Genomic DNA, 14,708 nt, shown 5'->3' on the forward strand with positions numbered 1-14,708 from the left:
CAAACAAAAAAATAGTCCCAGTGCCAGCGTGCCGCGAGTACGGTAGAGTTTTTCTGCCGTGGGAGCGTTTCGCGTGGTTTTTTGCGCACAACTTACGTCACGGCCCTGTGACGGATTTCGTGGCGACCGAGTATCGGTGCCGACAGTGCGCGAGAGGCGTCGCTGTCAAAGGGACGTTCTCGCGCGTTTGATTGGTCGAAGGAAAAAAATCCGCGAAGATGCAGGCCGCATGAAATGCCACATAATGCGGCAGAAATGCAACGGCGTGCGCAATGACTGGCCCGGGCTACGTTCGCGGTGTCGTTCCCCACGGGAAACACGGTTCCACGGGCATTTGAACCGCGGGCGTCCACGATGCGAACGGCATTAGGTAAATCGGAATAAGCACGTCGGCATGCTATAATGCGCGATGCACAGTTGCACATGCATGCACATATAAACGCACACTCGAAAGCGGTAGAGGTCACTAGCCTTACGCACCACGGGGTCGTGTTCTCGTTTTACCTCGGTACTGTGAAAACTTCTTTTTAACCGTACATCACATATTGCCTGGATCGGACCGTTTCCGTGGCCGTCGGCTACGATGCGAAAATAAGAACAACTGTTCGTGAGCCAGCGGCGGAGCGAGAGAGAGAGAGAAGGGAAGACAACAGAGTTGACTGACACGTCCCTGCGGTTTCGTAAACTCTCGCGGTGCGCAGTATTTTACGTGCCTTCTGTTCAATCTCTCTATTTCGACGATGGCTATCTACGCTTAATCTCGCCGCTCATCGTTACGGTTCCGCGCCCACGTTATTTCGCTTCGCTGTCGTAATCGACTTGTCAAAGGGGAGATAAGTGAGGTTATGAACGTGTCGGCCAGTAACGTTACACTTTGCTGGTGTTATTGAGTAACTTGCGGGTGGAACAAATGTCACTGTCTATTCCAAAGTGCATTTCGTATCGTGGTACCAAGTGAAAGTGGGAAAACAGATATACGAAGGTAATTGCAGATACTTGAACCCCCAATTGTTCTAACCTTTCGTTGTATGAGTGGGCTAATTCGTAAAGCACAATGAGAGATTTTCCTCGCATCAACTATGTAACTGCTCGATTTACTGTCGACATAAATGTCGGCGGATTTCCCTGCAAGTAGAAATGGTGACACAGATGTTGGGGCATCATTTACGCAGACGATTATTTGGTTATAAGCTACTGGGTAATTGTGATAGATTTTCTAACTCAATTAACAGCTCGATTAAATCCCAAATTTTTGCGTCGCTTTAATTGGGGCGAACGTCATCGGGTCTGAGAATATGCTCCGAATTTATTTTGGCAGGAAAGATCGCAGCGCATTGATGCTTCGCATGAACGTATATCGGAAATGTTTGTTCACACGCTCGCAGTAAGGTGTTTTCTATAACGTAAAACTGTCCTAACCTCAAAGCGATACATAAACCCGAGTTCGCGCGATCGTTTTTACCGACTATCCGTTGATAAATATTATGTATGAAATTATTGCAAATATCCTTTAGAATAATACGCCGTTTACGACTCTAATTCATTGCGTTTCTTTTTCAGAAAAAGACTGAAGCACACAGACGAACGATGCACTATCTTAGAAGGCGGAATTTCTAATTTCGACTCGTGTAACATGTTGGTGCATACTCGTACGTTAACATTAGATTTACAAAATCTAGAAAAATTTCCAATCGCGAAAATGTTCGTGCCTGCTACGATGTCAGAAACGAGTGTCTGAGAGAAATCCACGTAACAATGGCAGAGAGTAAGATTAAAAAGACAGACTTTAAGAAGACCGTAAGTACGAAGGAAGCGTTGAACGATCCAGCAATGTCTACGGATGAGGTGGAAATTGTGGAGAAAGAGACTCTAGATATTCCTGTCGAAGATATGTTGGAAACAAATTCTTCCAGCAAGGATATCGAGATAATTGATATTACTGACGCGAGGGAACAGAAGAAGGGCGAAGGTTTCGAAGATTCGAAAGGAAGCGGAGACGTTACGTCCGAAGTCGAGGAAGATTCTGAGGCTTGTTCGAAAGCAGACGTGACGCTAAATGCGAATGTTAAAGAAGTAGATAAAACAGAGAAGTCTAAGGAACCGGATAACACGTCCGCAAGAAACAAAGACGCTCGTTCAGCGACCAATGTTTCGGAAGAGGAGGCGACGCTGAATGAAATATTGAAAGTGGTGCATGAAAATCTTAGCTCGAACAATGTTCACCAGTCCACGAAGGAGTCGAAAGATTCGAAGAGAGAAGATAGTTGCAGCGTCGAAGAGACGAAGGAGAAGATTGATGAGAAATCGAGGAAGGATAATATTCTGAAGGAAGTAGTTAATGTTGAAACAAATGTTCCTGTGGAAGTTGAAACTATGAAGTCGAGAAGAGATTCCGAATCGAAGCAGTCCGTAGAGCTAGTGGAACATATGGAAGTTGGCATCGTTGGACCTCCCACGACTGTTAGCGAGCTTATTAACGAAGAAGAACTGAGAGCAGAGTCTGCGATATCGTCGGACCAGAAGGTTCAGGATCATGTGGCGGAATGGGTTCAGAATTCTGCTAAAGCTGAAGAATTGGCTGCGGAGGAGGAAGAAACTCGTATTCGCGATGATCAACGCGAGAAAAAGACTCTTAGGGAAAAGAGGACCAGGAAGAAGAAAAATAATGACGCTCTTGCCTTACCCACTAGGAAATCTCAGAGAATTGTTAGCAACATCATCAAAAAAAGTATTAAATGGTGAGTGACGTTCCATAACTTTTTATTTGCTTTCTCGCGTGGATTTATGTTTAAGCGGTCATTCTGGTAATCACGCCGCAAAATTCGGCATCATTCAGCCTTTTTTTTCTTAGTGAATACAATGAATAACAATGTCAACTAGAGACAGAAAATGGAGTGAAAAACGAGTGTTTTTAAATTTTTTTGAACACTAAATTTTTACTTATTCGATTAATAAATACTTATTCGGAATGTTTGGTGGGATCCGAGCCTACTTTCAATATTTTGCCAACTTACCACCACAGCGCTGAAATCTAAGCCACACCTCCACTTGGTTTCCTAATACGGAACAATTTTTTAAATACACTTTTAATTGTGTTTTTTCAATGTTATCTGGAGTTTAAAATCGCGCCTTTGAAAAGAAATACCTCTCTGGCGGGAGTGATTTCTGCTCACAGACTGACCTGTAACGAAAAAACCTAACTGATTCTTAATCATTATGAGTACCGATATCGCAGGTACCAGAATTAGCCACGTAAGTCAAAATTTAACAAAATTGCGCGCATTCAGACTTCAAGTTTCGAAATTTTATATTCTTACTTGAAGTTTGAATGCGCGCAATTTTGTTAAATTTTGACTTACGTGGCTAATTTTGGCACCTGTGATAGCGGTACTCATAATGATGAAGAATCAGTTTAGTTATTTTGTTTCAGATGAGTGTGTGAGCTTAAATCAGTCTCGCCGGCTTTTCAAAGGCGTGATTTTTAACTCTAGAAAACATTGAAAAAACACCATTAAAAGTAGATTAATAAATGGAAAAAAGTTTGATATTGTTATTCATTGTATTCACTGAGAAAAAGAAATCTGAATGTTGCCAAATTTTGTGGCGTGATTACCAAAATGACCCCTTAAATGATTATCGTCTGACACCAAAATAGAGAATTTTACATATTAAATTATAACTATTTTCTGAAATATTTCAAAAGATCAGGTATGTCATTGCTTGCGTTAAAATATGTTTTGCTATATAAGACGAAACAAACAAAGAAAATTCTACATCTGATTTGTAGCTAAATAGAACATTTAAGAAGTTGTTCATATGTTTAACACGGTCCGTGCTACTTCCACAATATTTATTGGGAATGAAACTTTCATCTAACGAACTAGCATATTTTTTAAATCTATAGATATTGAAATAAAATAGGAAATGATGCTGAAATTATGTAAAACTTTGCTATAATTAAATATTGCAGTCTAATTACTTTTACCTCCTTTCAAAGTTTCACTGCAAACCTTAATTTCCATGATGGCATGGAACGTGTTGAATAAGCATTGGGATCTGACATGGGGGCGGGGCCTAGCCAAGATGGCGCCGATATGGGTACAAGATACATGTGTTGTATATGCGATAATGTAGTTTTTTTGCGAAAATGTTCCTTTCTATGCAACGTATTTGTGATTGGGCAAGTTCAAATCCCGCTCAGCGGAATTTTTGCAACGGCACGAGAACAGGCAGGGACTGATGTGTACCCAACGAGCGCTTCTACTTTCCGCCACCAGATGTCATGGTGACGGATGTCAGATCCCAATACTCTAAACAAATCACAAAAATGAATGCTTCTTTAGAGTTTACAGTAGTCCTACCTTATGTTGCAATATTTTTACACATAATTTCTTTTATTAGTGTATACATCAGATTAGAAATTTGATTCTATCATGCCACTCTTACTGCAGACTACAATGAAGCATACATGGATGAACAAGCATTTCATATAAGAATATTAACTATGTTTTCATTTCTAAGCAGTACTGTTTACGATTTAAAATATAATTATTCTAACAAAGTATACAGTTGAAGCGGTACAGAAAATTACATAATGTTAAATTGAAATTATGGAAGGCATTGTGTACTTCTGTAAAGAAAAACGAAAAGCTATAGTCTGATTTTCGAGAGTTGAGACCTGTGGTCCCTCGGAGGGGGCGTGGTTAAGGAGGAACCAATGGTACGCTACGGATTGCGTGCGGCGTTGCCACTATCGGTTCCTCCTCAAACCACGCTCCGTCCGAGGGACCCGCCTCAGGTCCCAATTCTCGAAAATCAGACTATAGTATATCTATTATTACATTTAAACCAGAACAGAGATTATGCCACTTCTTTTAAACCTTAACTTTTACTACTCGATTCGAATCTGAAAGAATAGGAAATTTTCATTTTCTTAACCGTCGGTATAAACATAAAACTGTAAAGAACATTTGGAGGAATTAATATTTCAATTTCAAGACCAACGTTTTCTCTAGCGGGAAAATATTTTTATTATTTCTACGTCTAATCCGCCTTATCGAATTCCACCGATTATCTCCGCTCAATTTTCCATTCGATCGATATTTCAATTACAGGATCGTTCGATTCATCGTGCGATTTATTTACAAGGGATAACAGAGCAATGGTCAGCAACGGCTTTCCGGAATCAATGTGCGCGTCGAAATTGAGAGGGGTTCGTTAAAAAATCTCGCGCAAAATTAATCTTTACCACGACGTTCCAAGTCAAATTTTGTTTATTGCTTCCACGTATTTTGCCGAACGTAACAAGTAGAAATAAGTAAACACTTTTGCTCCCAGTTGAGTGAACATCGCGTCAAATTGTAAATTTCGTAACGTTACACCAAGCCCAGCGACCTTTCATTACACAAATAACTACAAACTCAAGAGTTATCAAGACAGCATATCTTAATCAGAAGCATTCTTAATCATAAAAAAAAGTTTCAAGCGACGCTCCTCAATCGTTCTCCGGCAACTGGAAAAGGAAAGGTGATTCGCGTATATGTACACAGTAATTATCATTAGCGCGGTTCGTTTCCTGCTGCCGAGGACTGTGTAGAAGCACGAAAACTGTTCCCCTGTCGCTTAACCGTTAACGAATCTCCTCCGATCCAGATGCTCGTGGCCGTTACTTCTTTCGCAGCCCGTGTACGTGTACGTTTCGAGACGAAAGCACGTAACGAAGCGTTGTAGACACTGTCCGCAAGCGGATCGTCTTTGTAACGAGGTTGCGGTCGTTGCCGAGCGCGTTCAACGCGCGGAGAGAGAACGGCCGCTCGCTCGCCACCGACAAATTCGATCAGCGACTCGCGGCAGCTCCGCGACGGCGTTGCCGTCTGCTTCCTTTTTTCGCCGTAATCGCCGATGCTGCCCGTGATTGGCGTTATCGGCCGATAAAGTCGGGATAAGGAGGGCATTGACGAGCGCGCAAACGCGCTGCAACGGCACGGCGGATCGGGCAAGTGGGAGTGAAAGGGAAAAAAACCGGGGAAAGAAATATTGACCGTGGGACGATAAGCAGCGCGGTAGTGTCGATAACAGGATGGCTATTTCTGTCGTCGTTCCTTCGGCTTACCTGGCTCTGTAACAGAAGGGGAACGCCTCTCCTTCGATCCTCTTCGCTTTCCATCCGTCTCTTGGCTATTTCTTCTTTAACAAACACGCGATACGCCGTCTATCTGCCCCGATAATACTTACCGATCGGTCCCCGAGCGTTTCGATATGTGTAGCGCTGCTACAGGAAGTACGGAAAGAGCGACAATCGAGTTTGGTCGTTAACCTCTCACGCTCGGAATTGCGCTTCTGCGAATTGATTGGTTACTCGGAAATCTCGCGCTCGAGCTTAAGCCGCCTCTTCGTGTTTCGCTTATCGAGCGGACACCTTCTTCGGATTCTATACGCAATAATGCTATGCAATTCATCAAAGTTGGAATACTAGTATCTTCGAATATTTAAGCAGGTATAACGCTGGTATTATTCCTGCTCCGGGGAAACACGGAGCGCCCTTGGAGTCTCCTTGACTGCTTCGCGTATACAAGCGTGTTGTTTCTCTTAAAGTGTTTCACCTTTGCTAGCATTTCTCGCAAGGAAGATAGCAAAGGAATGTCTTCGCGCATTTCCTTGAATCTTCTATAGCGTGGCGGGTATTTTATGTCCACAGTTATCCACAAGAGACTAATACGAAGGTTATGACACCAGTCCTGACAATCTCGAGTTAATACATTTATTTACTGCTCGCACGATAGCGCTGTCGATAATATTTTTTTTAGCAAGGGTAGTAGAAAGATTTACATTTTCTTTGGCTCGTATCAGCGAAATAAATATAAAACGGGCGATGATTGCGACTTTGAAATATTCCGAGTACGGGAAAATTTTTAATATTCAACTGATATTAATACATTTTTATAAATTCAACCGCCCGGCCAATAATTAAGTTAAACAATATATTTTCAGGAAATCAAATCATCGATCCTCCGTGAAAGTTAAAAATCCATAAAAACATATTTTCATCCTTTTCGTCACTGAGTATTCTGTTTGGTTTGCAATTCCGAACAGTAATTGCCTCCCTCTATTCCTCGCATACCTTCATTGTTGAACACAAGCGCGTCCTAATTTAACGATACCCACGAAAGGGGTGAAATTGTATGTTTTCATAATTCTTACTCCAAGTTTATTTTGAGTCACGATCGGGAACTTCCTGGAAGCTTCCCACTCACCCGGCAGACGAATTCAGTTTGCACAACAGGCTATACACTCGCGGACGCTTCCGACCGCCATTGAGGGGCGTAAGAGCAGTCTTCGTTCACGAGTAGCGAGCCAGCCTGCCATTCGTGATATAAAGTAGTCGAGCATTCACAAAATGAATTTTCATTGGCCAGACTATAGGCTATGGGAGATTAACACAGTCAGTGGAATTCTCTCAGTGCAGTGTCTCTCAATTAATTACCCATAGCAATTCGAATTAGTGCATGCACCTATTTCGTTAACACACTCTATTCTCTCAATATTTCTCATTTCGATTGCTAGATAAGCGATCACGATCTACCTCTAAAGTTTAAACTGCAAAAAGGAACTTAAAGATTTTAATATTCGAAATTTCGATTGCTAGTATTCCATCAAACCGCAGCTATTACCGTGGCAAGCTTAAGCCTCAAATATTACTTCAAATCATCATTCCTTATCCCTGATTCCAAAGCAAATTTGCCCAGCTTGCAGCAGGCCAAACGGGTCGCCGCTGGTGTTCCGTCTAGCCCGTGCCTGGCGCAGGCCAAACACCAAGAGGGTTAAACCTATCGCACCGGTAGGTTCCTTTAATTCCCCGGCGGCTGAGAGCTCGCGCCGCGATACCAAACAACCATCTCCCGGGCCGTGGCGGCCCATAGGCTACGGGCGAAAAGTGGCATAATTATCGGCCGTCCTAATTGCATTAATTATTTAAAGCGGTCGTTCGCTTATCCGTCGTCGGGAAGAGGCGCGCAGCGAAGTCTGGTCCCAGGCCAAGGCTGGTCTCACCCCGCGGCCCGGATGAAAGTGGAGCGGTCTGCGAGAGCGGGAGGGGCGTTAATCCCTGCGAACGGTACCATAGAAACGGTACCGGTGGGGTCGTTACGTGTGCCTGCAGACCAGCGTGTCGAGCAACCACTCTGGGCTGCCCCGGTACCAGATACGCGGTCTGTCCGTGTGAGTGCACGCGAGCCGCGTGCGTGCATGCGTGCGAGCCGAGCGAGAGAGAGCCTACGATATAATCCAGCCCAAGGCCCCCCTAAGAAAAGGGGAAGGTCTTCTTTGTCCCTCGGTCCCTCGGGCGAAGGACCGCGGCCAGATGTCGGCTGACGGATCCTTGCGACTGCGTCGACCACGGCACCGCTTCCTTATCGGTGTACACACGTGTGCCCGCCTCTACGTGTGGCGCGTAACCACTGGCTACGTAGGCGTACGCGCGCGCGTCCACCGCCGAACGCTCCACCGGTGTTGCGCGTATCCTTCGACGGTATTTTTGGTGACCGTCGCGTGTGCGCCTTGGTCCCTTCGCGCACGAATTCGTCCGCCCGCGTTCCACCGCAGAGACGACTCTCTGGAAAAGCGTTGTCGCCCTGGAGCGAGGCGCCTTCCGCCGTGGGCTACGCCTACAGCTTGCCTGCTCTGGGTGGCAGGTATGCAGGGTGGGACCACGGCAAACGGAGCACCAGGGGCGTCGCTGTCGGTTTGGTAGACGCGAGGAAAAGGCTGGGAGATTTAGATGATCTCGGTTGAGCCGAGTTATTCGAGAAGGTACCAACCCTCGGAATGACAGGAAATTAAACAGTGGGGCCCATAATTTTGTGATCTCTATTCTGCAAATTTACCGGCCCGCAGAGGAACTCTTGGATTGTGCTATTATTAACGCTAACGTTGTTACATTTTAGGCTTAAAAAGCACAAACTACGGATAATTTAAAATAATATTAAATAACGCATTGGAAGATTGTTGGCAATTAATAAGGGGAAATAAGATATATCCAGTAGAAATAAAGCTACTTTTCTTTCATAATTAAAATCTTCGAAGTAATACCTACTCGAATTTAGATCGTTGAGGGGTGGTAGCTTTCTGCGCAACTTGGCCCAGTTGACGAACCCTATGAACGCAATTTTCTTCTTTTGCTGAAGTGTCAGGGTTACGCTTCTTTTTATGGAGCTGTGTGCAGGGTGGACTAGCTAGTGAGAATTAGCACCTTGAATATCTCCGAAATTATGGAAGTAAGAGAAAAATCGCTCCTAAGCAACTCGCCTGTTTTATACCAAACAACTTTTACCAAAAACAAATTCTCTTACTTGCATGGTTCCGCAAATCTTCAGGGTGGTAATTCGTATCGGTGAACCTCGTACACTTTTATTCGTTGGGTATTGCAGCTGACGTCAAGACGAGTCTAACAATGTACCCTTAATAACTGTATGTCCTTGGGTTCACCTTGAACGTAGCAGTTTAGAAGCAAGCAGTAGGAACCTTAAGGTGTAAAGTCACTTTATAGTAATTGCTGATAAATTGTGATTATTAAATTGTGTGTTTTTGAATCGTTGGATCGGTTGGAATGGGTTGGAATCGTAGCCAACTTGTTCGCCAGGTATTACACCAATGGCGAAAGCTGAAAGACGATATGTATATGCTTATCGTGAGCAGCTATCTACTCTAAAGAATTCTGAAATGATTAAAAGTTCGATGTAACCTGTTACCAGCTCGACTAACACAATTTTACACCTAAACATTTCTATTATTTCACTGCAAATTTCTAAGTTCGAGGTCATCCGATATGTTTAACTTAGCTGCAAAATGCGACGAACAAAAGTAGCACAAAATATTGGTTAAATATTTTTTCCAAATTTTAGAAAAATATTTTTTGAGCCACACTTTTTAATATGATAAAAATATTGAATGCAAATAGGATATGCGCATGTCTAGATTGAATCTATTTTTAATATTGCATAAAAACAATTTAAAACGGATGTTTCAATTATACAGAAAGGAGTCCAAGGTGAAAAAGATTATGCGCATCACATTCGGTTACCAAAGCCATCCAAGTTTTTGTGCCGTAGGTTTTTTTCTGTATCTTGAAATCCCGCAGAGGTATCCAGGTATTCTATTTCTTATGACCCACCCTGTATAGCCCGGTGACGTGTAGGGTGAACGTGGTCTTTTTGTAGTCTATTGGATGGGGCTTTTCGTAGACGCGTGTAAAGGAAAACGGACATTCTTGCCATTTCGAATACCAAAGAATGCTTCGGGATGTTTTGTTCTTCCTGGCTGCAGGGACAGTTGTCGAGCAGGGATCCTTATTGTGGAAATTATTTTTCTACTGCTTCGATTTGTCGAACCACTTTCTGCCCACAGCACCACTTTCATCGAGCGTCTCGTGGCAAAACTGCATCGTTCCAATTCAGAATATTTTTATCACGCTGCTACAACTGTGTAGCTTCCCCCCAAAAAATAAATCCGCATTGTATGCCGATTATTTATGTCTCGGCGTACTTTAATTTATTATGCGAGGGAATTTCCATCGGTTGAAAAAATGAGCAAAGAAACGAATAATCGTTTGAAAACAACTATTTCTTATTGATAAATAAAAAAATTAAAATAGATGCAAATTATCAACAACATTGATCTTTTTGATTTTCAAATCGACTATCCAATAGACGTAACGTCAATTATTGCTACAGAGTTATACAGAGCAGTACCTGCGTTCAAAATTTTACTTCACTTTCCTTGAGAATCATTATAAATTAGTATGTATCGAAAATAAATTCCTGAGTAGGTGTTACTTGTTGCTTATCGACACTTCACTAATAAGATACTAAATAACGATAAAAAGTGCTTATATATTATTGCTCAAATTAATATCAGAACAGAGCACGAATAAATTACCATGTAAAACACTTTCTAGCAATTTTACCCGATACATTTATTACTTCGCCGCACTTACCAGGGAAGATGCCGAACCTGAAAATTCAGAAAATTCTGAAACTTTGCGAATACGTAGGGAATTTCCTCCTGATTACAACGCAATTTTTGTTTGCTGCCCAAAATCAGTCTAACGGTGTGAAATTAACCCCTGAAAATTCGACTATTTTCCGATTTTGTGTTATAACTCGCGAACTGTAAAAGATAGAAAAAGTTTTAAGACAAAAGTTACTTCTTTTAATTAGATCTAGAATTTGGTAAAAAATTTATTATACAGTTCACGAGTTATAACAGAAAATCGGAAAACCACCGTTTTTTCAGGGGTCAATTACACCCCCTTAGAGTGATTTTGGGCAGCAAAGAAAATTTGCATTGCAATCAGGAGGAAATTTCCTACATATTCACAAAGTTTCAGAATTTTTTGAATTTCTGGGTTCGGGATGTTCCCTTGTTAGTGGAAAAATAGAAATTGCCTCCAAAATTATCACTAACCGGGGCATTTATTTTAACGATAAGATCTGCGAGGAAAGAACGAACTCGGGACGAAAGATTCATATTTTCGATGAAAAAATAAAGCGAATGGTCGTAGGCGTTCAGTAGACCCTTGCACGATCACGAGAGTCTTTCTCCCTGAATATTTCCTCGCAAGCGTACGCGTTAGTTGGTGCGTGTCAGCCCTTCTTCGAGATCCTTGGAGCGTGCGTGGTGGTACCAGCTCGATGGTGGAGAGCAATCCGCACTTACCCGTGAGAGGGACTCTCTTTCACTTGGGTTAACGTACCTCTAGCCTCCTCGAGGTCCCTCCTTCGACGGTATAACGGCCGTTTCCTGGAACTTCCTAGGTATCAGGATCCGAAGTTCGCCGATTCAGGCGGCTCCCCGGACGGCCTTGAAGGCTTGGTACCTGAGGCCATGGAAATGCTTTGTCTTGGAGGGATAAGACGGTCCCCGCGGTCAGCTCGAAAGGATTTCAAAGCCCGCAGCTTAGGAGGCCCTAGATATTCTGAATGTAACGCGTCCCCGGCATTTCTCCGGCAAGTAATATTCCCTCCGTAATTATCCTCCCCCTTTAATCGGCCCAAACGCCTGCTGGCATTCCACCCTTGAATTTCCCGAGCGCGCGGGGCCCGCCGATGATTTTCAACGTCGCATCCCCAGCGATTCACCGGGGCTCGTGATTTACTGCTGACTTGAGGAGAGCCCGGGAACCTTGAAAACGGTACCGTTCCCTCATTTACAATTGAAGCGCGACTCCTGCCGATCCTCCGTGATTGGGTCGAAATTGGAGAAGGATCGAATGTCCACCCCGCCCAGCTGACCTCGATTTCGACCTGCACGGGCGCGGAGAGCTTGAAATCAGCCCGCAAAATTCTTGGATCCCTCGGCAGCCGTTTCTATCGATCCAAATCCGCTCGGCTTCGCGGAAGTTGTCGAATTTTCGGATTGATTTAAGAGCAACGGAAGCGCGAGCGCCTGCCAACCGACCTCTTCGACGGAAATAAATTTATTAAACCGAAAATCGCGGAGAGGCAAGTCGGCTGTTTAGTGGAGCTGTCTGGGGGCGCGGCGTTGTTCCCCTGGATTGGAAGGGACCGTTTTAGGGGCCACGGTCGGCAAATAGTTTTATTACAGCCCTGCGAAGGCTCTTCGGCGTAGAGGAACGCCAGGGAACTCGAATGACGCTAGCTGGCCGCTAAGTATTCAGGATTACTTGGACCGAGTCAGCATTGTGTTATTTTCAAGTGTAGGATTACCGTATCGCGCTATTAGGGACCCCCAATAATCCACGGTAATTACAACCTCGTCTTCCAGTACCTCGTTTGTTCTACAGTTATTTCCTTGAAATGCCACTTCGCAGACTTTCTGCCCGGTAAAAGTAATTTTCGCGCCTGATGTGTCCCCCGAAGATTAATTTTAGGTTTAAGAAACTCGAGTCGTTCTCTCCTAGGAGGAGCAGTCAATAACGACAAGCCAGGGGAATTTGTATTAACGAACGCAAGAAGGGAACCTGATGCAATCGGTGGAACTGAAGGTTCTTTTTGGGGAATTCTTTGTACGGAAACTATACGTGCAATCTTTTTAAAACTCTCAGGCTATATTGTTAGGTGTTTCAAGAAGCAAAGAAACATTTCTTTGTGAAAAAATAACGCGGTAATTCTAAATGGTATTTTGTGCTTTTAAGGGGAAGCCACTGTGACGGTCGAAAATAAATGCGATTTTCAAGGCAGTCTTTTATAATGAAATGTAAATTTCCACGAAGAATCTTTATTACCAATAGAAAATACATATATTTAGCTAATATTTTATGCTTCTAGATTGAACAGATTTTGGGTAGAATGGCCACAGCATACGATAACATTAGGCTCTGTAAAAAAAATTTAGAAAACGGGCGGTCGCGTAACTTTTTAATGTTTGCTCTGAATTGAAGAATTCGAACGTTTCTTTAAAGCACATTACAATAGCTTCAGTTAAGCGTACAGATTTAAAAAAATATTAATTTTTGAAGAAATCGCGGACTTTGAAAGAAAAGGTATGAAAAATCAATGTTTTTTCAACGTTACAATTAGATTAATTATTCGATCAGAACACTTGTACGCTTAACATAAGATAATTCTATCACGAATATTCCCTGAAAATTTCAAGTGAATCCGATAAAAATTGACTGCGTTATTAATCCGCCCGTCTGAAAGATGCCGTTTCGAGATAATCGCGTTTAAAGTTTTGACAGAAGTTATTTTCTGCAACTCAAAGATCGCGGCTGTATACGGTCTCGTCGGGGCCAGTGATTCTCTACCTAGTTCCAAACAATATATAAGCCCATAGTCCCTCTTATTAGATACATTTGAATTCTTGGACATAAACTTTTCGGGCGATCGACACCAAGTTACCTATACAAAACCTTCCGCAGCTCCGAGAATTTTTCGAGATCCACTTTGAAATTGCGCAGGTATATTTTCGAGGCCCCCCAACATTATAGAAATGCATAAAAGCAAAAATCGGCAAACAAAAATGTTCACAGTGGCTTAATAAAATTACGCTACGTTTATACCTCAATGCGGAAAAATATTACTACTCCCCGTTATCTTAATTCTGCATTTCTGACCCCGAACTGAGGTTCTCCCCAGCTTAATTCCACTAAACACTTCTTGAAAGTCGTAACAATATAGCCGGAGAGTTTTAAAGAGATTGCACGCATAGTTTCCTTGCAAAAAAAAAAACCAAAAAGCACCTCGATTTCTGCGGATTACAGATGCCCGTTTAAGATATCGTTGCAGCATCTTGGCTGCCGAAAGACAAATCGTTCGTGGGCAATGTTCCCATGTCCCCGCGAGGCCATACGCGGCCCAGAAGATCGCGTCTCAGCTGTTCCCGGGGTCGAAGGTTAAACGCGCCGTTCAATAAAGCGGAGTAAACTGTCGCTGGAATAATTATCATAGATTACTCGTTCGGACGGCTCGTCCTCCTTCCCGGTATCCTTGCTCTTTTCGATATCTGGGCAACAGGTATAAATAAAATATCAGGGATCGCGGCGACATTATCCTCTGGCGGTGAGGCTTCGGCCAGTTACAGTCAGATAGAGATCAAGAGCGGCGGCAGGGGGGGGGGGCCTTAAGTATTACCATAAGCACAACAGTCACCGCGGACGGGTCCAAAAGGGCGGCGGAGGGGAGAGGAAGAAAAATATATCTATTGTTAGGTCGACTGCGACCTCTCGGATGCACCTCTCCGCGGGAAGGTGA

The 14,708-nt window shown here is 43.3% G+C and overlaps 1 protein-coding gene across 2 annotated transcripts in view; it reads left to right on the forward strand.

Moving 5' to 3' along the window:
• The first annotated feature begins 396 nt into the window (after nt 1-396).
• LOC143372458 (uncharacterized) overlaps nt 397-14,708 on the forward strand; it is a 51,374-nt gene continuing 37,062 nt past the window's right edge. The window contains exons 1-2 of one of the 2 annotated variants that reach the window (XM_076818620.1): nt 397-982; nt 1,561-2,738. In XM_076818620.1, the coding sequence (XP_076674735.1) occupies nt 1,756-2,738 (983 nt within the window). In that variant the 5' untranslated portion in view covers nt 397-982; nt 1,561-1,755. The remainder of the gene's footprint in view (nt 983-1,560; nt 2,739-14,708) is intronic. The other variant, XM_076818619.1, reaches the window with a different exon arrangement.

The sequence above is a fragment of the Andrena cerasifolii genome, chromosome 8 (genome assembly GCF_050908995.1).
Source record: "Andrena cerasifolii isolate SP2316 chromosome 8, iyAndCera1_principal, whole genome shotgun sequence".
In the NCBI taxonomy this organism is placed as follows: Eukaryota; Metazoa; Arthropoda; class Insecta; order Hymenoptera; family Andrenidae; genus Andrena; species Andrena cerasifolii.